This window comes from Hippocampus guttulatus, chromosome 13 (assembly GCF_054856545.1).
Source record: "Hippocampus guttulatus isolate MCC_2025c chromosome 13, RoL_Hgut_1.0, whole genome shotgun sequence".
Classification (NCBI taxonomy): domain Eukaryota; kingdom Metazoa; phylum Chordata; class Actinopteri; order Syngnathiformes; family Syngnathidae; genus Hippocampus; species Hippocampus guttulatus.
In genome coordinates, this window is record NC_141273.1 from 3,773,936 (window position 1) to 3,796,417 (window position 22,482).

General features: G+C 41.8%; 1 protein-coding gene across 1 annotated transcript in view; it reads right to left on the reverse strand.

Annotated features, from left to right (window-relative positions):
- alk (ALK receptor tyrosine kinase) overlaps positions 1-22,482 on the reverse strand; it is a 172,426-nt gene that overhangs the window by 4,360 nt on the left and 145,584 nt on the right. Inside the window, exons 20-30 of the mRNA XM_086127789.1 lie at positions 22,124-22,279; positions 21,022-21,135; positions 17,059-17,245; positions 16,346-16,436; positions 16,106-16,170; positions 15,885-16,014; positions 15,338-15,435; positions 11,823-11,915; positions 5,719-5,820; positions 5,297-5,431; positions 1,870-1,960 (exon numbers count right to left, since the gene is read on the reverse strand). Of these exons, the coding sequence (XP_085983915.1) occupies positions 1,870-1,960; positions 5,297-5,431; positions 5,719-5,820; positions 11,823-11,915; positions 15,338-15,435; positions 15,885-16,014; positions 16,106-16,170; positions 16,346-16,436; positions 17,059-17,245; positions 21,022-21,135; positions 22,124-22,279 (1,262 nt within the window). The remainder of the gene's footprint in view (positions 1-1,869; positions 1,961-5,296; positions 5,432-5,718; positions 5,821-11,822; positions 11,916-15,337; positions 15,436-15,884; positions 16,015-16,105; positions 16,171-16,345; positions 16,437-17,058; positions 17,246-21,021; positions 21,136-22,123; positions 22,280-22,482) is intronic.

A 22,482-nucleotide genomic window follows, 5' to 3' on the forward strand; every position in this document is an offset into this window, starting at 1 on the left:
TTGTATTTATCCGTCACACCTTAGAGGCCTGTCCCTGAAAATATTGCCTGACATTAAACCGGTCCATGGGGCAAAAAAGGTTGGGGACCGTTGCTTTAAATAACGTATTTTTTTTTTTTTTTTAGACATCATTTCCAGGGTTGGTTTGATGAAAATACCGAGCAAGGAGTCCACAGTGTGCTCCCACCAGCTGGGATAAACCCAAGCTGAAGCGCAGCAAACTCAAACCCAATATAAGCAGTGGAAAATAAATAAATGAACGTATTGTGGGCTATGTCACTTCCTTTCTATTCAGTTTTCTGACCGCTTTTGTTTTGCATCCCACACGGACTTAAATCCACTCTCAACACTTTCCGTCAAGCTCCTGGCTTTGTCTCTTACTTTTCTAAGGCGTGCTTTCTTCTTCTCAGCGGACATTATGTTCTCCTTCATTTTATTTATTTATTTTTGTTCTCCAACAGGTGTTTTTTTTTTTCGGGCGACAGTGTTGAAATGTTCAGCAAAAAATGTGACCCAGAATGCTTTGTGCTGCATTGAGCAACACTTTCTCCTCACCATAACCTTCCGCTTTCCAGTAGGAGGTGCGAGCTGTATTCATGAGGTCTTTGTTAACCCTTTCAGGGACAGCGGTTACTATAGTGGACAGCCAATCATGTCATCAGGTGATCATTATTGGTGCATGAAAGGGTTCACGACTTAGTAAAGGTAATGAAAGTTACCTTGAGGCACCCCATATGGTTTTCTTTAGGGTGTAATACGGGATGTGTCAAGTTGGGTTGCGGCCTTTATCGAATCAAGTGGACAATGATTAAATGCGGCCCTGTGTCTTCACAGTCCGGGGCTGAATTACTGTATTATCATTATCATCATCGATTACTCTATGTAAACCACGAGATACTTTGTCTCGATAATTGTTGTTTCTGCTTTTCAATTCCAGCGAGTAGATAATAACGTGTATTTCCCCTTTTATTATCTGATGCAGAAATCACGATACGAGTAAATGAAGACAACAGACAATAAATCCCCTTACAGTGGTACCTCTACTTACGTTTCTTCATACAAAATGTTCAAGTTAAAGAAACGTCTCAAGAGGAAAATATTGCCTCTTGTTACGAAAGAAATTTCAAGATACGAAAGGTACAAATACAGTATGGGCTGCTAGTTGCAGCTCTGAGTTTCCTGAACGCAACATACTTATAGCTGCTTTGCCATTGGCTATTACCGAGCATCATCCTGGCATCCCATTGGCTAAGAGGCACTGCTCCCACAAGTGTCTATGTGTATAGCTGTGGATGTGTGTCTATGCAGCGTCCTCGTCATTTGCCCCTTGGGCCATGAGGCGTTCCGATAGTTTTACGTAAATGTGAATCACCAGGAAAACGTGTTCACCAGTTGGGCGATCGCTCACTATGCTGAGGTTTGCCTTGGAGATTTTCGAGGGATTGTTAAAAGCCAACAAAAGCAAACGTTTTCCAAAACGTCAGGCAAAAAAACACTTCTGAGAGAGAATATGAACTAAAGAGGGCAAAAAATCCCAAACAAAAAAACTAAACGATGAGGACACATTTAAACATTAAATGACCATCATTTTTATTCTTTATTCTTTGTTTTTTTACATCATGCACAAGTCTCATTTATTGTGCAATAATATTTTTGTAATCTGTATTTGTTAAAAATTTGATGGATTTTTATACTTTATAAAACATTTATGTCTGTATTTTGGTGGGCTTTGAATGGATTAGGGCATTTACATGGAAAACACGTCTCTACTTACAACATTTTCCAGTTAAGAAATTTCTTCCAGAACCAATTAATTTCATAAGTAGAGGTACCTCTGTGTTCAGTTACCATTAAGATCTCTTTTGTTACCTGCACGCAGTAGTCAATTCTCTCCAGGATAGTTGAGAAGTTGGGCCTGTCCTCAGGTTGGTGCTGCCAACTTTGAGTCATTATACGGTACCTGTGGATACGCAAGAAAGTATTGAAGAGACATGAACTCATTGTTGCAATGTTCAGGAAGATAACTGGAAAAACCGAAGATGTGTGGCGATTCTGAGCAAATGCTCACCTAATTTGGATGCAATATGTCATGACGCGCAAACAGGACAGAAGTTATTATTGTGTGTTATTTTGTTTTTATGAATCTGTTTACATCCAGAGACAACCAGGCGCTTTCTTTTCCACGGATGGTTACCCACCACACAGAGCGAATGTGTGAATTAAACATCATTTAAGTAAGTCGGGGAAATACTCATGGCTAGGGAATCAAACAGGAATTAAAATGAAGCAGTCTTACTGAAAATGTGCTATCAGAATTGTGTTTTCTGTAATACTGATTTCAGCATTATTAATTTTAACCAACCCACTGCACAGTTTACTTGATCCTCATCAAAAGCTTTGTTTGTCATCCCCCCACCCTTCATATTCAAGTCTCTAAAAAAAAAAATCTCTCCAAGTCTGTACAATAGTTTTATATGAAGCCCTTCCCGAGTACAAATGAAGTAATTATCGCAGAAGAACAGTTTTTAATATGTCCTCAAGGACATAAATAATGGCTGCCTCCTCTCATTATTTCATTCAATTGACTTCTCTCAGATTGGAGATGAACTCTGCGGTCACCACACTGTCAAATTTTGACATCTGGCACCAACATTGAATATTTCATTTTTTCCCCACATAATCAAGGCGGGTTGAAAGGCCATTAGTCAATCAGTGTCTGTCCAATAGGTCTTGTCTCATAACAATGTTGAGCCACGATGTTGGTTCACATGCTGGAGTTCTTTTTATTGGATAGTTGCAGCAAGTACAAAACTCAAGGAGTGACAGAGCTACGTAGCACAGAATCCTAAAACAGTAAAAGCTTCTTTGTCTCCCTCAATGGCCTTTAAAGTGCTTCTTGGATTGAGCTTCGAGTACCACATCGCTCATGAGAACATTGCACTTTCGTAATCCTGACCAACTTTTGGGTATGTCAATCTCAAAAGCAGAATGGGTAAGGAGTCTTCTGACGGTGTCGAGTCGACAAATCCCCCAGTATGACACAAACATCTTTGCCATAACCGCTTTCATGGCAAATTGGACAATATGCGCGAGTATAGACGACATTTATCTGCCTGTCTCTTTCATACAGAACTTGCTCAAGTGGGCCATTGTTCTGAAGTAGGTTCACGCAGCCATTTCGACTTCTGACAATGTGTAGTGAAAATTGCTTTCGACACAAAATGGTTTGGGCAGGCAAGTCTACACTCGCCTCCACACTGGGGTGCTCCGACACCTCCCAACCTGCATAGGTACACACAGAGCAGCCAGCCGTGAACAACGGTAAAAAAACAGGGTTCAGATTCCCTGTGTCAAAGCAGCTTCTATTTATGACGAGATCAAGGTTACGAAGTAATAATAGCTTTGGATTTGTCATTACAGTTAGTTTTCATTTTTTTTGAAATGTCCTTTTTTTATGTAGATACTTTTAATTAGTTTTCAGAGAGTGCTTGAGAGTTTTAATTAATTTTTTGCTATGTTTTGGTTTGTATTAGTTTTAGTTTAAACATGTGCATTTCTTGTGAGCACCGTAATTATTGTGCAGTTAAAAACTCAACAATTGTTAAAAAAACATTTTAAAAGGATCCGTCCATAAATCAAATAAAGGGACAGTGAAAGTCCTCTACAACGAAACCTACATGGGCGAAAATACCCCCCCAAGTGTGAACAAATCTTCATGCATTAATACCATTCCAAAAACCCTGTTGCGTCACACGAATTTTTTTTCTCTGCTCTTGCCTCCCGACGAGATTCACTACAACGAAGTGTAATCCAACAGTGACCTCTACTGCTTCGTTCGGAAACGGCAACAGCAACCACCACACTTGGAATAAAAATAAAGAGTACACATACGTTTGTGTGCGTGTGTGTTTACATCTGAGGTCCAATTTGCTACAGTCAAAAAGCCCCTGTTGTGAAAAATTTCTTGCTGCAAACATGATTTCGTTGTAGAGGAGTTTCACTGTACTGAAAACTCTCCATGGACTTTGAGGTATATTAAGTGCAGTGAATGCTTATCAAGTTTGATGCATCACAAATGCCAATGGCTGAAATAAAGCTAGGATGGACTTGCTTTCCAGCCATTGTTTGCCAAGTTGCCAACTTCTAAGGGGGCTTCTCATTCAAAACGACTCTACGCCACACACTAAAAGCCACCTGCCCACTTTCATTTAACTGTCAGTCATAGTCAAATTGGACGGACGGTTGGACCGACCGACCGACCGACAGATAGTATAGAAAAATGAAAATTGCCTGTGGTTTATTTGCTGAAACTTAAACCTGGTTGTACCGTGTACCATTTTTGTCATATATGAACCAAAAAATTGTGTTTCAGGCTGAGTCAAGTGACAATATGTGACAGTGTGTGTCCCTGAACAAAAATCTGTTTATTTTCATCAATATTGTAATTGTGATTACCAAACACAATTGTTTGTTATGTTAGGGAAAATGTCTTGATATTTATTACACTACTTTTCAACAAACATGTAAACGGGTGACTGGTTAGCACATCCGCCTCACAGAGCAGAGGTGCCGGGTCTGATTCTGGCTCTGGCTTTTGTGGCGTTTGCATGTTCTCCTTGTGCCTGCCCTGGGTTTTCTCTGGGTACTCCGATTTCCTCCCACATTCCAACAACATGCATCGTACGTTAAGTGATCTCTCTAAATTGTCCCTACGTGTGATTGTGAGCCCGGGTGGTTGTTCCTCTATGCATGCCCTGCGATTGGCTGAAAACGGCAGGGATAGGCTCCAGCACACCCACGACGCTTGTGAGGATATAGCGGATCGGAAAATGGGTGGATGGATGAATCATAACAACAATAATAATCATAATGATAATAATAATAAGTCAATATACCAAATAAATAAAAAATATATCAAGGTGTAACTGAATTAAACTTGGGAAAGCACGCCTGAAAAACTACTCTGGGAGAGACCAGCACCAAAATGACCCAAATACAAGGAAATGCAGGATTGAGTTTTGCCGTAAGTGAAATGACATGGCTTCTTCTTGTGACCAGGTCCAGGTTAGCCGTTAAGACTATTCCGAAGCTCCCAAATTGCATTAATTAACAGATGATAGGTCATGATCATTTTTGTTTCTGGAATTTCAAAAATGTTTCCACAAGAATAAAAGATGAGTTTTCCTGCTGCCTTTTGTTATCCCTGCATCCCCTCCTCACCATTGGAACAGCAGTTCTTTCACTTCTTTTGCATTGATATGCAACAAAAACTGCACGTGTGTTCAGATTTACGTACACAGGCCCAGGGCAGTTTTTGGGTGGGTCCATTCTCCCACCGTTGGTTACAAAGTCCAAAACCTCTTGGTTACTGCGACTCGGATAAGGCATGTACCCCAGTGAGAAGATCTCCCAGAGAAGAACCCCAAATGACCTGGTGATTATGGAGGAAAAAAAGAAACAGGGTGAAAAGGACAATCAAGTCATATCACAAGCACCATCAAAGCTACAGCTATAAAGGATATGAGGGGATTTACAAGAGCCAAGATAAAGGCTTAAAAAAAACCCAATCTGAGTTGGGCACGCTGAAGGACAGAGGATTGAAGGGATCACAGACATTGACTGCACATGTGCGAATGCAAAACATCAGAATATGGCGTCAAAATGATGGCGGGTTTACCCTTGTGACTATTTATTGGGCAGAGAAGATGAGGCGCTCACCAAGTATCAGTTTTTGATGTGAAGATGCCCTCCATGAAGGCTTCAGGTGGCATCCACTTGACTGGGAGCATGGCACGACCACCTTTCCTGTAATAACTTGCTCTACACGCACGCAGACACATACACGCACACAGTTATGCAACCAGAAGTCATAAAACAATGAAAACCAGAAGTACTTGCTTTGACTGTTGCCATAGCAATAGCCTCTAACAGAAGGATAAAAGAATCATGACATGCATAATTAATTCTGAGCTGTCAGTGCTCTGATCCAAACGCATGTTCGCATTGTATAAATATCTTGGTAAAGGGAACGCCATGAGAAGTGCCAATCTATCAAGGGAAAAAGGCGAGGGCGTTTTTTTTATGATTTTTTTTTTCTGTGTCGGGCTGGTTCTTCGCCATTTTTAACGTTGTCTTGCTGTTCTAATTGTGAACAATGTTGGAGGTCAAAGCCTAATTCATGCGGACCTGCTTGCTCAAGGCGCCTTCTGAGTGACGGCCAAGACTGATCACGCGGCTCCCGACCTTGGTTTCCTCCAAGAAGAATGAACCCGCATCAACATCTAAGTCACGAGGTGTCAGCTAGAGGGGTTTATAAGGACAAGTCTAGGATCTGGATTCAGTGGTAATCGTGATGGGAACGATAGCTCGGCGACTCGAGAGCCGCATGCATCTTTGATCCTTCTACAGGGCCTCTCTGTTAATTCGACTCTCAAATGTAATTCTAAATTTAAAGGTTATAGTGCTCTTGCGACATGAAAGTAAAACATTTTAATGAATGAATTTTTTGTCACTCAAAACATGTGACACAACCACCAATGTGTGACACCTGGCGTCATGATTTATTGAGCAGTTTGACTGCCAATAGTTAGACCATGGGTAAATCTAAGAAAATAATAGTTTCTGACAAAAACAGAACATTGAATGTTGCATGCCGAACTATATTAAAAACAAACATTGTTCACGCCTCACAGATGACAGATGAAGGTGGCGTCTACAGCTTTGATGTGCCGATTCCGCACTGAGGCCCAGGAACAAAAATCACATTCACCAGGTAAAATAACTACCGGTAGTTTCATTCACTGTCATTCTGCATAATATCTACAGTACAGCGTATTTTAAGCGATGTAGTGCTTTTTAATTGAAGCTGACAGCTGAGTGCATGCTCCGCAGCAGTGGACGACATTTGCCAGTCAGGGTCGCATCCAAACAAGGCAGGTGGGCATGTGTTCCCTGAACACCCACATCCCCGCACCACCAGCTGGCGATTGGTTTCCGATGGGGTAAAGGTTCATCCGCAGCCGCCAACACCTACCTCCGTTGACGTGTTGCTCGCATCAGGCGCCAACATACCTTTTGCAGGGCACTTGCCCACAGTACACGCAACAAATATGAACTGAACACTTATGCAGATGGCATATTTTGGTTTGCATTTTTGGTTCGACATGTTTAGTTAATATATTTTTCTGACACATATGAAATTGTATAATTCAAGGCTGCCATTAAGATAATGAATACACGGTGGACAATTTTTTGGGGAAGTGAACTACAACCAAGCGTCTTCTTTTCAGAATTGAAAAATGTTTCTTTCACATCATTTGTGACCTCTATCGTAGTTCATTGAGTTCAGATATGCAAACACACCCAGCCCCCCCCCCCCCCCATCAAAAACATTGCAAGTATCTACAGATAAACATCGGGCAAATCTCTTTATGCTCTGCGAAAAACAACAAATATTACTGCAACTTGGGTTTGCTGCACACTGTGTGCTGTGACTGAAACAACATCAACTTTTCCGCACACATCCAGTGATTGGGCACCACACATCTAATAACTGCAACGGAAAAACTGGAAACCTCTATTGGGTGTTGAGACTCCATAAACAATATGCTGTACTGTATTATGTATTTATTTTCTTCTTATTATTATTTTTTTATTGAACCACAAAAACATGTTGTGATTGTCGTGGAAAAAGAGGATTACTACGAAGAAAGGCTACATTCATTCATTTTCCGATCGGCTTATCCTCACAAGGGTCGCGGGGGGTGCTGGAGCCTATCCCAGCTGTCTTCAGGCAGTAGGCGGGGGACACCCTGAACTGGTTGCCAGCCAATCGCAGGGCACACACAAATGAAGAACCATCCACGCTCACACTCATATCTAGGGACAATTTTAAGTGTTCAATCATCCTGCCATGCCTGTTTTTGGAATGTGGGAGGAAACCGGATAACCGGAGAAAACCCACGCAGGCCTGGGGAGAACATGCAAACTCCACACAGGGAGATTGGAGCTGGTATCTCTGCACTGTGAGGTCGACGCACTAACCACTGGCCCACCCGACCTCGAAAGGCAACGTGAAATATAAAAGTTAAAGTGTGGATATTTTGACGAGTTTTGCCAAGGTTTTTCCTGCTTTCAAAATAGCCCCCCAGCTAATTCTTTGCCGCCCCCAGCCAGACCGATTGATCATGCTCAACACAATGTAAAGCTCCAGCTGTGCTGATTGAGTGATTGACGTCTCTCTGTGGCAGTGGCATATTTTAACTGCAGTAGCAGTGTTGCGCCACTATGGAGGCGCCATATAAACAGCGGTGCACAGGAAAGACTTGAAGCAACTACTGAAGAAGAAACAGATCAAATCCTGTTTCTTACCCCCATCTATCCGTCGGCATCCTGATTTTCCTTAGCGAATGATACAAACAGGTAAATATTACCTGTTTTTTTCCAGCCGAGTATGTCATGTTTATTAAAAAAAAGTTTCCTTTGTGTCAAAGTAATGTTTATGATTTTTAGAATTGCAGATATGGCAGGGAAAATCGGCTTATTATTCTTATTTTTTTAAAGCAACCACCGAGTCCAGGTGAAACAGAGCAGTGAAATTAATGCATCAAGCAGTTAAAATGTAATAATTCATGTTGGAGACAACATGCGGAAATTTGGTCTGAAACACTAAGTGTGAGTGTGAGCATGGATGGTTGTTCGTCTCTGTGTGCCCTGCGATTGGCTGGCAACCGATTCAGGCTGTCCCCCGCCTACTGCCCGGAGACAGCTGGGATAGGCTCCAGCACCCCCCGCAACCCTAGTGAGGATCAAGCGGTTCGGAAGATGAATGAATGAATGAATGAATGAACACTGGTGATAGTGACGGTCGGAATGCAGGACAGGATGAGTTGATGAGGCGAGGCTACATAAATCTGTTTCCAATTAAGAGCATAACAACGCAAAGTCAATGTTTACGTGATTAAAACATTATTTTGTGTTCCTCTTTCCGCATCGTCTTAAAGAAACACATGAGCCAGTAGCGTTGACAAGCACTGGCCAAATCAATTTACCTGGCTTAGGCATACCGAGGAAGGCATGTGCTGTTTATGCTAAAAGCACGGTGCCCCAACACAGCAGGCAATTGCTGCCTCCCTTGTGGGACAGCCATCAAACCAACGACAGGGTGGGCACATTAAAAAGACATGAGGGCCATTAACAAAGCAGCAGAAGAGAAGGACAAACATATTAAAGATGGTAGTACCTAAAAACACTCAACTAATAAAGTTACAAAAACTAAAATAAAATGGTTTGGATAGAGAGTTTAAGGGAAAAAATGTGCATCATCACTGCCTCACCCAACACATTCCCTTGTGTCTTGCTGTTGACTGTCTAGCATTCCAGGCAAACATAATGGGCCACCTTCAGACTTAAGTGCAACTCAAAGTTTTCATTTCACCTAACCCAACCTGCATAATTTTTAGGGGGCTTGGGGGGGGGGGCATGCAACATGGGGAGAACATGCAAACTCAACATTGAAATGTTGTAATTACTTTACCCCTTGACTCTGAGGCAGAGGCCCTCACCACCTAATCTACTGTGTAGCCCTGACAAGCTACCACCTAATCTACTGTGTAGCCCTGACAAGCTGTTCTTTTTTTTTTTTTTTGGAAACTTCACTTGTGTGCCCGCATGCGTGCAAGTCTCTGAGTGAAGAATACCAGCACGTGTGTGCGCCTGTGGCTCTCCTCTCAGAATATAAAAAGATGACATTAAGCTCCTTCCCTACTCTCACTGCGATGGCCTTAAAAGGACTTGCATGTCCCTTGTCGCACAAATAAGGGCCGCACCAGGAAACAGCAAAGAGAACTTGCAGACAGCGAAGCGCCACTGAGCGTGAGGTACCCTCTCATTCTTTTGCACATAAAAGCAGAGATAAGCCCAGTCTGAGCACAACTGCTGGAGGCTGCAATATAAAAGCAAAATCTTGGCGAGGCACCTGAAAAACTGACATCAGCAATTAAATCAAACTCTCCTAATGTGGCACCCGGGGGGCAATTGAGCAACCACCTTAACCGGATGTGACTTTGGACCCTTCCCTGCCCTCACATAAGACTTTTTTCACAGAATGCTGCAATGATATAGCTGCATGTTGTGACACATTTCCCCTGCTCCAGTCTCTCTCAGATGAAAGCCGAGGATGATTTCCCTGCTGAATTGGGAACTCGTGGCATCATGTGGAACTGCACTGGCCATGTTAAAATGTTTGAGATGAGAATCTTGTGATGCTTGGTGGCTACTGAATGGTTGTTGTGATTAGAAGCCGGACTGAGAAAGCCCCTTTGAGGTCAAGTTTGCAACATTTACAGAACTTAATGAGCCTCAGGGACAGTGCAACAATTCATTTCGATAATAAACTCTGCACTTGAGTGGTCACAAATTTAGGGGCATGCAGAATATGCAATCTAATGAAAACCAATGCAAGACTTGTTTTAAAGGTCCCGCTCAGACAAAATAGTCGATATTAATTGACACCGTCAGATCTATTGATTGAATAGATCGGCTTCTATTGTGGTTGTTGTCCACAACTTTTGTCAAAACAGCATCATTCTGCATTTTGATTATATTTGATTATACTCGATGTTTGGCAAAAGAACAAAAGCAAGTGTAAACATAAGCTCAATGATCTTATGATAATACAGGTATAGCGGTAACTACACGATTGAATGGCAAGAGTATCACCACAGCACTTCGAATCTCATCAGAAAGCAAATAAAATGTTCCAATTCATAAATAATCCTGCTTTTGGATCCTGAACAGTTGACTTTTACGATTTGGGGACATACTTGCAGCCTTGCGACTCTTGAAACAGTATTAAAAGCTACCTGCAGTGAGAGTATAGCTTTAGCCCTAAGGAGTCGAGAAATGGGCTACTGCTGCACCCCATGGGACAGTGCATTTTAGCCAATTGCTGTTAACAGGATATAATTGATAAGCAGTTTTATCAAACCCTCAAAGGCCTTTATAAACACTGATTAATTGAATTTGATGTGATATAGGCTATCTGTAATATGTTCAGTGAGAGTAAAACTAATACCCCTTTCCCACTGCCGCAAAAACCACGGGTAAACACGTTTTTTTGGGCAGTGGGAAAAACTCACTGGCCAGTGTTGATCCGTGTCCGCCAGCACGCCATGGGAGGCGGGTTGTGATCGCCTCCGATCGGCTCCGCTTGCAGTTTGAAAGCCTAACATGGGACTTCCTGGTAATTACGTGATGACATAGGGCGGTACGTGATGCGTCATAACATCGCGCACCATCAGCCTCGTATATAGCACCCCCCCCACCCCCCAATTTCGGCCAAAAATTCACATCGTCTACGTTGTCTCAGTAGTAGCAAAGAGTTGATCTTCCGCTGCTTTTCGACCATTTTGAGGACGGTAAAAACATGATAGGAGAAAGAACACTCGCTTCCATGTTGCTTTGTTTACCACCAAGAAATCTGTCGCACTATCATCTACGCAATCACAGCGTGGTGACGTAACCAGACGCAAAGTGGTGGAAGGGGGTTGGGGGGGGGGGTGCAGAATCGCCTTCAGTTGGTCAATGGGAAAGGGACAATATGCCAATTGGTTCGTGTCACCACGGATCACTAGTACCCGGTGGGAAAAGGGTATACGTCTCTCCAAGTATACGCAGTGGTTCTTAACCTTGTTAAAGGTACTGAACCCACCAAGTTCAGATGCACATTCACTGGTCTAAAGTGATACAAAAAACATTGTCCCAAAAACGTTCATTTATTCATCTGCTGAATATAATTAGATTGTGTTGTGGAAAATTCTTACCTGTAAATATCCCGAGCCATCCCAAAATCTCCAATCTTGGCCACACGACCTGGTCCTTTGCACGTCAGCAGGCAATTACGAGCCGCAATGTCCCTAAATAATGAAAAATACACAGTCAAGTGTCAAAATATACACAATTTGTTATCCAACTTCCTTGAGGTCTCATCTTTGCAAGAAGTTTATCAGAGTAGTTCATATATTTGCCCGTCTTTCACACTTAAAACACAGGCGCATACTCCCACATTGGATCAGAAGCTTAGTGTAACTAACAAGTTGCCATCAGCATTGCTGCTAAAACTCATAGCTTCCTGCAGTGCTTTTTAGGACTCGACGCATTTGCATCCTGAGAAAAGATTGAAGTGCAGCATATACAAACGGTGACTAAGATGAGAAAACACATAAAAGTGTTCTTTTCACATGGCTGGGTTTTTTTTTTTTTTTTGAGTAAGAATATTTCAGTGCACACATTGTTCTCTACGCTCGTGTTTGGAGGAAAACACATTGTACTGAATCCCGAGTCGCATGACTTTCTTCTGAAGAGACGTCAAAGAGCAGAGTGCATACATCTTTTCATCGGGCGAGACAAATGGGCACCAGGGCTAATAAATTGCCAGAATTGAACATCAAAATAACAGCATGTGACACACTGCTCTAACGGAATCATGAGACTGGGGCAGAGCTGCAAAACACACAACTGGAAGCAAGATGACCCGATCACAGCATGTGCGGACTTCAGACAGCCGTCCTCTGATGAATGTAGATGTGAAATGACACAATGGGGATGTAGTAATAGCTCAGATGGAGGGTCTTTTTTATGACATGGTCTGCGGTGTTGCATCCCTTCATTGTGCCCGTAGAGACTGAAAATGATTCAAGAAATTTATATTGAATAATTCAGGAAGGACTAAAATCAACAGACAGTGCGCCTTATATTCCGATGCGCCTTATATTCCCCATTGAGTTGTTTCCCTGTTTGTGTTCCTATGCCATCCAGTGGTGATTATTAACAGGTACCAATTGTAACGGGTTCTGCCTGACACAAATTGACATGTGCATTCGAACAACACACACTCAAACTGACGACAACTTTGTCAGCTCTGCGCAGCCATGATGAAACAAAGATAATACCAAAAGCAGAGTTAACTACTGACTAAACGAAGGAAGAAGGAGACCAGCAAGACTTTCGAAGGACATTTAGCCCATTGTGGATGTGAGCCCACGAGGTTTGTGTGCCTTTTTGTTGAATCAATTGTCTTCAGAACTTTTGTCTTTCATTTATTGTTTTGTCATCAGAATCAGAATCAGAATCATCTTTATTGGCCAAGTATGTAGAACACACAAGGAATTTGTCTCCGGTATAACACGCTGCATTAGTATCATCGTAAACAACAAATCATTGAACCATTTTAGAGTAACCAGTAGCAGTATTTGTAGTACAAGAAGAGTGACTACGTCAGTGACTGTTTAAGGAGTTAATGGCTAGAGGGAAGAAGCTGTTTAAGTGTCTACTGGATTTGGTGCGCATGGATGCCATTTGTATTTATATGTTTCATGTACATGTTTCTGACCAGTTCCCACGAGTTGCCAAGGAATAAAGCCTGTATTTTTATGCACTTGGTGTCGTGCTTCATGCTACATCCTGAGGGAGCTACATATGGATAAGCATTCTGATTTCTTGGACGTAGTATTTTAAATGTTCTGTAAAGCTCTTTGTTATAGCTGCAGCGGCTGTGAAGGCTCTATTTTGTTGTTCTACTTCTTCCTTTCATAACTTTGCTGCTGTGACTGGGAATTTCTCCATTGCGAGACTAATAAAGGTTTTCTTATCTTATCTTATAAATATAGCTGTATTTTATTGTCTGCGATTGGCTGGCAACTGATTCAGGGTGTCCCCCGCCTACTGCCCGGAGACGGCTGGGATAGGCTCCAGCACCCCCCGCGACCCTAGTGAGGATCAAGCGGTTCGGAAAATGGATGGATGGATGGATGTATTTTATTGTATTGTGTTTAGTGTCGCGCCATCTAGTGGATGCATAATGCACCCGCAGCCACTATGGTAGCTTCTATTCTATGTGCCTTATAATCCAGCGCACCCAATATATGAAAATATTTTTAAATAGGCCATTCATTAAAGGTACGCCTTATACTCCAAAATACTCTTATTGTGCGGACAATACGGCATTTTAATGAGCATGTATTTCCCAAACAATTTACAGCAGTAGGAGTACACATGAGTACCGACATTTGGGACCTAACGGCAATCCTATTCAATACCAGGCAGTATATCTATTTCGCAGTGGGCGTGTTATGTTTCTTTCCTTAGGTCTTCCCGATAAACAGCATGGAATCACATACACACAAATATACACTGGTGCAGACTAATATGAGTGCCGTAGTCCTTGCTTAATGGCTTGGAAGGAGTCATGCTAATGATTTGATTCTGCTGGTAGGCAAGGACAAGCCTTAGAATGCAGCAAGAGCTATCACAGACAGGCCTTCAGGGAAGGGCACAGAACAGAAGTGCGTGCGGCGCAGTTATGGGAGTCCAGCCACTTATTAAGACAATGTTAACAGGCCTCTCACTGTAGACGTTACTCACAGTGAATTAGAACGAGTTTCAAAGGCTTGTTTTCCAGCAGCATTGCAAAGAACTCTCTTTGTAATTGCTGTTAAACTATTGACTATTTAAAGAGCTTTGGTTAGCCCGAACAGCACTTTACTGCCCTGAGAGCAGCACTCCACTTATGTGATTCTAATTTCTAGCCTTTTCAAAGGAAGTATGGGATATTCACCACTTTTTTTTTATATTTGTCCATCTGACCTCATTCATTTGCCCTTTCCTGCAACTCAAGAGAACGCACCTTCATAAAAGTGGTAAATGTCCACAAGGAGAGCGTTAGTGCCCATTTCAATACATGCAGAAAGACGGGCTGTATCGAAGGCCAGTGAGCCATGTTTGAAGACGCAGCCATTAGGTGGATTGATGGGGCTTTACTGCTCCACGTGGGAGCAAATTCGGTTTAATAGGCCTCGTTTATCAATGGCTAATACCTGACCTGAAAGGGAGATACAATTCAATTGTCTTGATGTGACTGTGGGAGGAAATTTGACCTTTCCCCATATTGACTTATACTTGACCTTCCATGTGAGGTCCATAACAATGATTTGGGGGTTCAAAGAGAGTCTCTTTAAAATCTCCAGGTTGCATCCATTGTTTTCTGAATATAATGCTTCTGGATATAAAAGAAATAGACTGTCTGTTGCCTTGTATATAAACTCCTTATTCGTCCTCTCAACTATAATATCAGAGGCAAAATGTGTCCTTTTGTTCAACTTGAGCAGGTGTACTCACATTAAACCGAATTCTTGTTCATGCAATCTGTGAATTTGCATTCCATATTCACAATGTATGCATTGTTTTCTTTCCCATCTGTGGTATCTCTTAAGAATACAAATTCTGGAACTCATCTGTATGCTAAATGTTTTTCCTTTATAAAATGTGGGGATTAAGATACCTATGGATGAATTGGTTCTCCTCCAGATACTGGCAGCCTTTGGCGATGTCTCGCGCTACATTGAGAAGGTCAACCATGGTCAGGCTGGACGGTTGCTCCTAAGAAAGAGCCATACCAGTGCATTGCATTCACACATTGAATTTTTTTTTTTACATGAGTGCAAATAAAAGAGGGCATTTTTGAAGTGCCTGATGTTTGCATTAAATTTTGCGTTTGTGTGGTCAGACGCCAAGTTGTCGATACGTGTGAAAATGAGTGTGAATGTTGTTTAACTATATGAGCCCTGTGATTGACTAGCAACCAACCCTCTCCTCTCATGGGGTGTGGTCCAGTGCAGAAACCTTGAGCTCAGTCCCAATCAAACACCTTTGAGTTGGATTAGAACAGAGTTTCGGAGCCAGGCCATTTTGACCAACACCCGTTATCTCCGAATAGCTGTCTTTCGTCAGGCAGTTCCCAAATGTGTCAAGGCAAAGTGTCCCAATACTTGTCCCAAATTGCATCTATATTTGCCACATGAACAATGATGAGCTAATAAATGTCTCACCACTCGAGGTCTCATCTCCCTGAGGAAGGTCTTGAGGTCTCCACCAGTCATCAGCTCCAGCAGTATGAACCTAGGCATTGCCTGCAGACTGACCCCTACACAGCGCACAATGTTCTGGTGGCTGAACTTACTACAGAAGCAAAAATATAGGAAAGAAAAGCCTTAGATATGTTGACTTTGCATGAGCAAATATTTTGGAGAATTGACTAAATGTCTGGTACCTGATGATTAGAGCCTCCATAAGGAAGTCCAGTTCATCTTGTTCTGAGCAAACCTCAGGGAGAGTCTAGTTTTCATACAAAAACATATGAGCTCATTGCATAGGACTCATTTCAGCAAGTGTGCAAAGATGAAATCTAAATCAGAAGGTTATATTCGATAATCTTCTATCATGAGAAAACATTTTTCGTACACACGTGTCAAAGCCTTTAGGAAACAGTTTTGGAAGGGAGAGACATCACCTTAACTGCCACGTGAAGTGGACTCGGTTCGCCAGGTATTCCCACTGCCAACCCCTCATACACTTCACCAAAAGCACCATGACCAAGACCCCTGGCGAGAAATTTTTGCATCAAGCATTTACAGTCACATTCACATGCATTATTTTGGGCAGAATTCTCTATTTATCTACAGGCGGAGGGGCTGAAAAGCAGATTTCTTCAACCCCAATTAAAAAAAAAATTGTGATGACAAGTGGAAGTTACACAAAAATGTTAAAGAGAAGCTGAGAATTGATGCGAATGTGATGTTCCGGGGATCCGGGACATCTCAAAATAAACTGCCCTTTTGTTTAAACTTCAGGGGATCAAGCTGGGGAATCTTTACAAGACTATACAAAGCTGTCCCAAAGTACACGAAAATGATAATGAAGCTTCGAGCTGCTTCATGAACCATCTGTTGTATTTTTTGGACTCTTCTAGACGGCATTCTCGGTTTCACATAGGGCTGACAATGTGTGAAAACACATTGACGTGCCTTTTCTCAAGATTTCCTTCAACCAAAAATGTCATTTAGAGGAGTCATAAAATACAACTGGTTTATGAAGCAGCTTGAAGCTTCATTTTCCCATCACTAAAATTTAGCATGCTCTACCCTTGATGCAATATTAGCAAACATGCCGGCAAATACTGACTGCTAGTAACATTTATAAAGTGTGTCCTGTAGTTTTATTCACCTGGCGAGGGAGATGTTGCGTCGTGGCACTTCCTTCAGGTCGTTGACTGATGCCGTCTTGCCAGCAAAGCAGTAGTTTGGATTATAGTCGGTCATGATGGTCGATGCCTGCAGTTTACTGAGCTTGCAGTCTGGACTCTGTAGCTCCAGCTGAATTGATTGCAGCTCTGTGTGTTTACGTCTGTACACTGGAGAGGAATATACATTTTTCTGAAATAACAAGTCTTTCAACAACAACAAGCTTTATAACCATCTTGTAGCTAAAATGTAATGCTTGGACAAAAAGAGAAACTCTCTCTCTCTCAATAACCTTTTTCTGTTTGGCAGCAATCAGCGTTGAGATATTTGTCTTTCGAATGTAGTCCAAATGTTGAACAGTAACAAAATCACTAAAAGCGAGATGAAGTCACATATGAAAACAACTCACGTAGGCAAATGGGGGTAAAGCAGCTGAAAGGAAGATGATACAGCACTGATACAGCCCTGACCTGTGCTATGCACACATTAGTCCAAGTGAGAACAGTTAATGTGTGCGTTTTTGTTGAAAAGTGTATGTGTTTAGAGGAGCTATTTAACAAGTAGTGTCTACTGTGGAAGATTTGTCGGCCTCCAGCTAAGCTGCCATCCATCATTAGCACATTTCATTGGGGCACAGAGGTAGTCCTCACCCCCTGCCTTGCCAGTGAGCAGAGGTGGGAGTCTGAATACGTGTGTGTGTGTAAGCTCTCCACTCCAACTATGAGAGGGCGCGTGGGTGCGCATGTGGAGGAGATGATGGCCTGATGAGTGCATGTCTGGCAATAATGGTCCGAGAGCTGCTGGGCAATTGAACGTGTGCACTGGCAGCAGGGCCTTCTTGTTCTGACAACAATATATTAAGTGCTGTCCAAGGGGGACCGGGAGGGATGAATGTTGCATTTGTGTGCGTGGGTGTGAGAAGGGCGTCATCGGTAAATTCAGAGGCAGAAACTCGAAAACTTGCAGTCAACTACAACTCTGAGCTTCATGACTTGGACATAATATTGCACTGTTTGAAGAAATTTTCTTAGCACTCATAAACTATACGCATTCAATTCTGTTAAGTGTAACTTCATATAATTGTTCCTTTAGTGCGAGGATAATAAAGTCCCCTTGGTTCTGTCTCTTTTTGTCTTCTATCTCTCTGATACTGTAGAATCACGCTTTGCCATGAGCAAATGTTGTGTGTCTGTGTTAGGGGAGGGAGTTGCCGGTTGCATATGGCAGACGATAACTGCATATTCATGTGAGGATACACAGCATGACCTTGCTTAAGGGGTAATAGTTGGACACTTCTTCGCGGCAGCAATTCTGGTTCAATTTAACCTGTCTCCTTGCATGCAAGTTTACTTAAATTGCAACTCAAAGTTATCTTTTTTTCTCCTGTCTCTTGTATTGGCTTAACATTTTTTATTTTTTATTTTATGTGATATACATACACACACTCACCAACCAAAATATTACGGGCATGGATAAACTATGATAAATTCCAATAGACAGACCCAAGGAGGAAATCACAAAACCTCTGTCAAATTAATACTTTACTTTAGGCCTTAATCAACACAAAGCATTGTGATATCTGTAAAGGCAGAAATTTGTTGATGTTTTTTTTTTTTTTTGCTAATTGTCACCTTGTATCGTCCATTATTTTTACAAAAATGGAAAGATCCATTTGAACAAACCAAAAAGGCTACGTCCAGCAACTGCAATGCATGTGGGTACTTGCAGTATTCATGCTTTGAAATTCCTAGAAATGCTGCACATACACCAAACATACCAAAACAAAGGTGTGTTGTCTGACCATTTTTCACACCCAGCAAAAGACGGCCTTTACAGAGCTATTTCAAATAAACATTTCCATTCCAACTTGCTCAGAAATATATGTGTGACGGGAAATTGAGTGCCACCCTGCGTGAAACCTTGCCTGTCTCATTTCAGTTTCTCTTCTTGTGCACCTATTTGCCGAAACTGCCCACAAAATAAGTGAGTGATTGATTTCCCTCGCTGATTCGACATGATCAATCGTCCAGAAAACCTGCAGACAAAGGCTGGCTAGTGCCAACGTGCAGGACTCACTGAAAATACTACACAAACGTACACAAAGAGCTACTTTGACCAATACCCGCCCGTCGGCTCACTTTGTCAGGGGCTCACCGGTTGCTGCGACTGTAAATATATTGGATCTATACTCTCCCTTCTGAAGACTTTTGTCCGAATTAACTTCACAGTGACAAGAAAATACAACATTACAATGGGCAAATGTGAGTGGAAAAAAAGACTTCAATAGATTTGTGTGCTGCACTTCGCAGATTTTGGGGCATTTATGATCAATGAATACGGGGCAGCAAGGTGCAAATCTTACCTCAGGCCCTCCTCTTTAGAGTTTATATATTATCCCTGCATTTGGATGGGTTTTCACCCCCAACCATGTGCTGCTGCGAACAGCAAACATCCAGGAATAAGTGACAACCTCCTGAAAAGTGTATATAATTGTCTATTGAATGCCACAAAACTTGATTAAAAAGCACCACTTTTTTATTAGACAGGGCCTTGGTCTGTATATGGACGTTAGCCAACTTCATCCTCGGAGAGACCGGCTCCCCCAGATCACTGGCAAGCTTAGCTATGGGATGCAGCTGGTCTGCCGCAACGACAATTTATGATATACAACACCAACAGGCGCAATAGCCAAGATGAATTTTACCTTTGTCCACAATGCAGTGCAGGAACTTGGCAAAAGAAGTCCTTTTAACCCTGTAATGCCTGACCCATCAAGGAATAGCCAGAAAAATCTGATTTTGGGGAACTGAGATGTTCATTAAGCCTTGTAGCAAAACCCACAAAAATATTTTTGCCATATCATGTTGTTTTAGATATTTGTCGTATCACGTTTCTAAGCATTATGTAGATTACATCTGAAAATGATAATTTGGAGAAAATGAAACCTGCAGTATCAAATTTGATGCAGATGATTTAATGTAATATAAAGAATGAGTTACAGAATGAAAATGCATGTATCAAATATGATACAAATGGCATTATAGGGTTAAAATTATTATTTTTTTAAAAAACGTTCTTTGGACTTTCAAGCAGCTGTTCGTTGGTGGATACCACATCTAACTGCACCAAACAACAACCACCTCTAGTGTTCATTTGAGAACCATAACGAATACCAAAATTGTTATGCGCACCCTTGTTTAGGTATATTCATATTTTTGTAAATGACACTGTGCATGATCACGCAAATGACCAGGAAAAATATTGTCCAATTTGTAAATAATTCTCATGCTATACTTCCCAAGTATCAACAAATCAAATTGAAATATAGAGTGATGGCCTTTTTATTTTTACACAGAATACTTTTCACAATAAAGTGCACCATCACCAACCCATTCTTTGGTTAAACGGTTGAGGCGGAGATATTTCAGAGTGACAACAAGCGATTTTGGCAGAGTTGAACACTGAAAAAAAAAAACATGGGAAAATTTGGGGAAAAGTTATTGACGACAAATGTTGTATTGTGATGTTAGAAAGGACAAGCACTGCAGTGCACGGAGATTGCAGTTACTTTGAATGTACGAATCTGGTTGAAAGTGGTAGATCCATGAGAATTTAGCATATTTAGCATATTTAACATTTAACCTCGATCTAGCATTGCCACACGTGTCACTCGTATCATGATTCCTCCACCTCATTATGAGCAAAGCCAGGGCTTTCAATTGTAACATCCATACCACCAGAGGGAAAAGGCACCAGGCTCTATGTTGTTTGGTAGCTTTGCAAACAGATGTCAACTATAGACACGCTTGTGCCGTGTTGCTGTCGTCCCTGTGCCATTCTGCGTCCTACCCCGTGGAAATGTGCAGTGTGGAAGCGCGTTTAAAGCGTGATGTTTAAAAAATATATATAATATTTTGTGTCTTTTCGCCGTCGATGCGACATTTACTTATCATGACGCCAGACACGGCCAGCAGTAGTGCAGCGATGAGGGCCGAAGTCCCAACGGACAGACCGAGCGCCAGGTGGGAGAGAGATGGCTGGGGAGGCAGCAGGGACACCTCTGCATGACAAGGGAAGAAAACAGCATTCCAGTTGTTACCTTCCCAAGAGAACCATTAACATTCCCTTTGCCTTTCTGATCCTCTCCTTAATTAATGATGTGGACGAGATGACATAAGAAAGCTTGAGGGGCTGTGCGGCACATCAATTCCTCATTGACTTGACGGGAAGATCTCTTTGCTCTTGTTCAAGCTGAGGAACAAATGTGCCCGCCGAGAGGGACCATATTGTGACGGTGACCTTTTCTGACCGAGTGACATCCATTAATGCGCTGCTTGTCCTTACAGAGAATACATTTGCAAATCATCAGGGCAAGGAGAAACTCTAGGCCATAAAGATATTATATTGTATTGAATACCGCTATTATATTGATTGTAATGATATGGACATCTCCCATATCCATTTATTTCAGATCAACATTAGTGTATTCATCTGACATAAACAATTGTAATTGAAGAATATTGCAACTGAATTGGCTTCACGAAGGGTCACCGGTAGCCCTTTGTTCAAGCTTAACCCATGACAGAACTCATTTTTAGTGAAAGTTGACACGGTTTCAATAGACAGAGCCACTTGCAAGAACGCAGGATCATGAATAAAGATTCCAAATCCGCTTTAACTTCACAAGGGACTGACTCTTTTATCATAAATCCTGAACATGATAAGAGGTTTCATCACACTGTAGCAGAGATAAATGACTAATCTTGGAAAGGCACTCAACATCTGGAGCAACAGTTGCTCATAACACCATTAGGTACAGTGTGATTATTCCCAGTGCGCATGTGTAATTTTGAATGCATAAAAACACATTATAACATTTACCAAGATAAAGATTCACTAAATTACTGAGCCTCGAAGACATAATTACATTTGCAGATTAATTCATTTTCTATTCACAGTCACAGTTCATTAAAGTTACATTTAGATTCAATTCAATCTATTACGATGAGACCCCGGAAGGGAAATGTGAGATGACACAAGCGTCGTACCTGTAGAGTTGATGCAGGACGTGCCGTCGGGTGCCAGGACGAGGTCATCGTCACAGTAGCAGACAATTTTGCCGCTTATCTCGTGACATTCGCCGCTCTCGCAATAACTGCAGTTCCAAACTGGACTGATGATCACTTCTCCATCGCTCTCGATTGCTAATTGAGAAACACAGAGAGAAGGAATGTGCATGAGGATTGTTTTGTATAGTCATAACCCAGAATACAGTCCACAGTATTTGGCCACTACACTCACTGGCCAATTGTTAAAGTGCATGGCCACAAAGAGAAAGCGTTTCTAAATTTACCTCTCATGTTGCAAAGTATCAAAAAACAAACTATTTTGGTGGGTAATGTTTGAT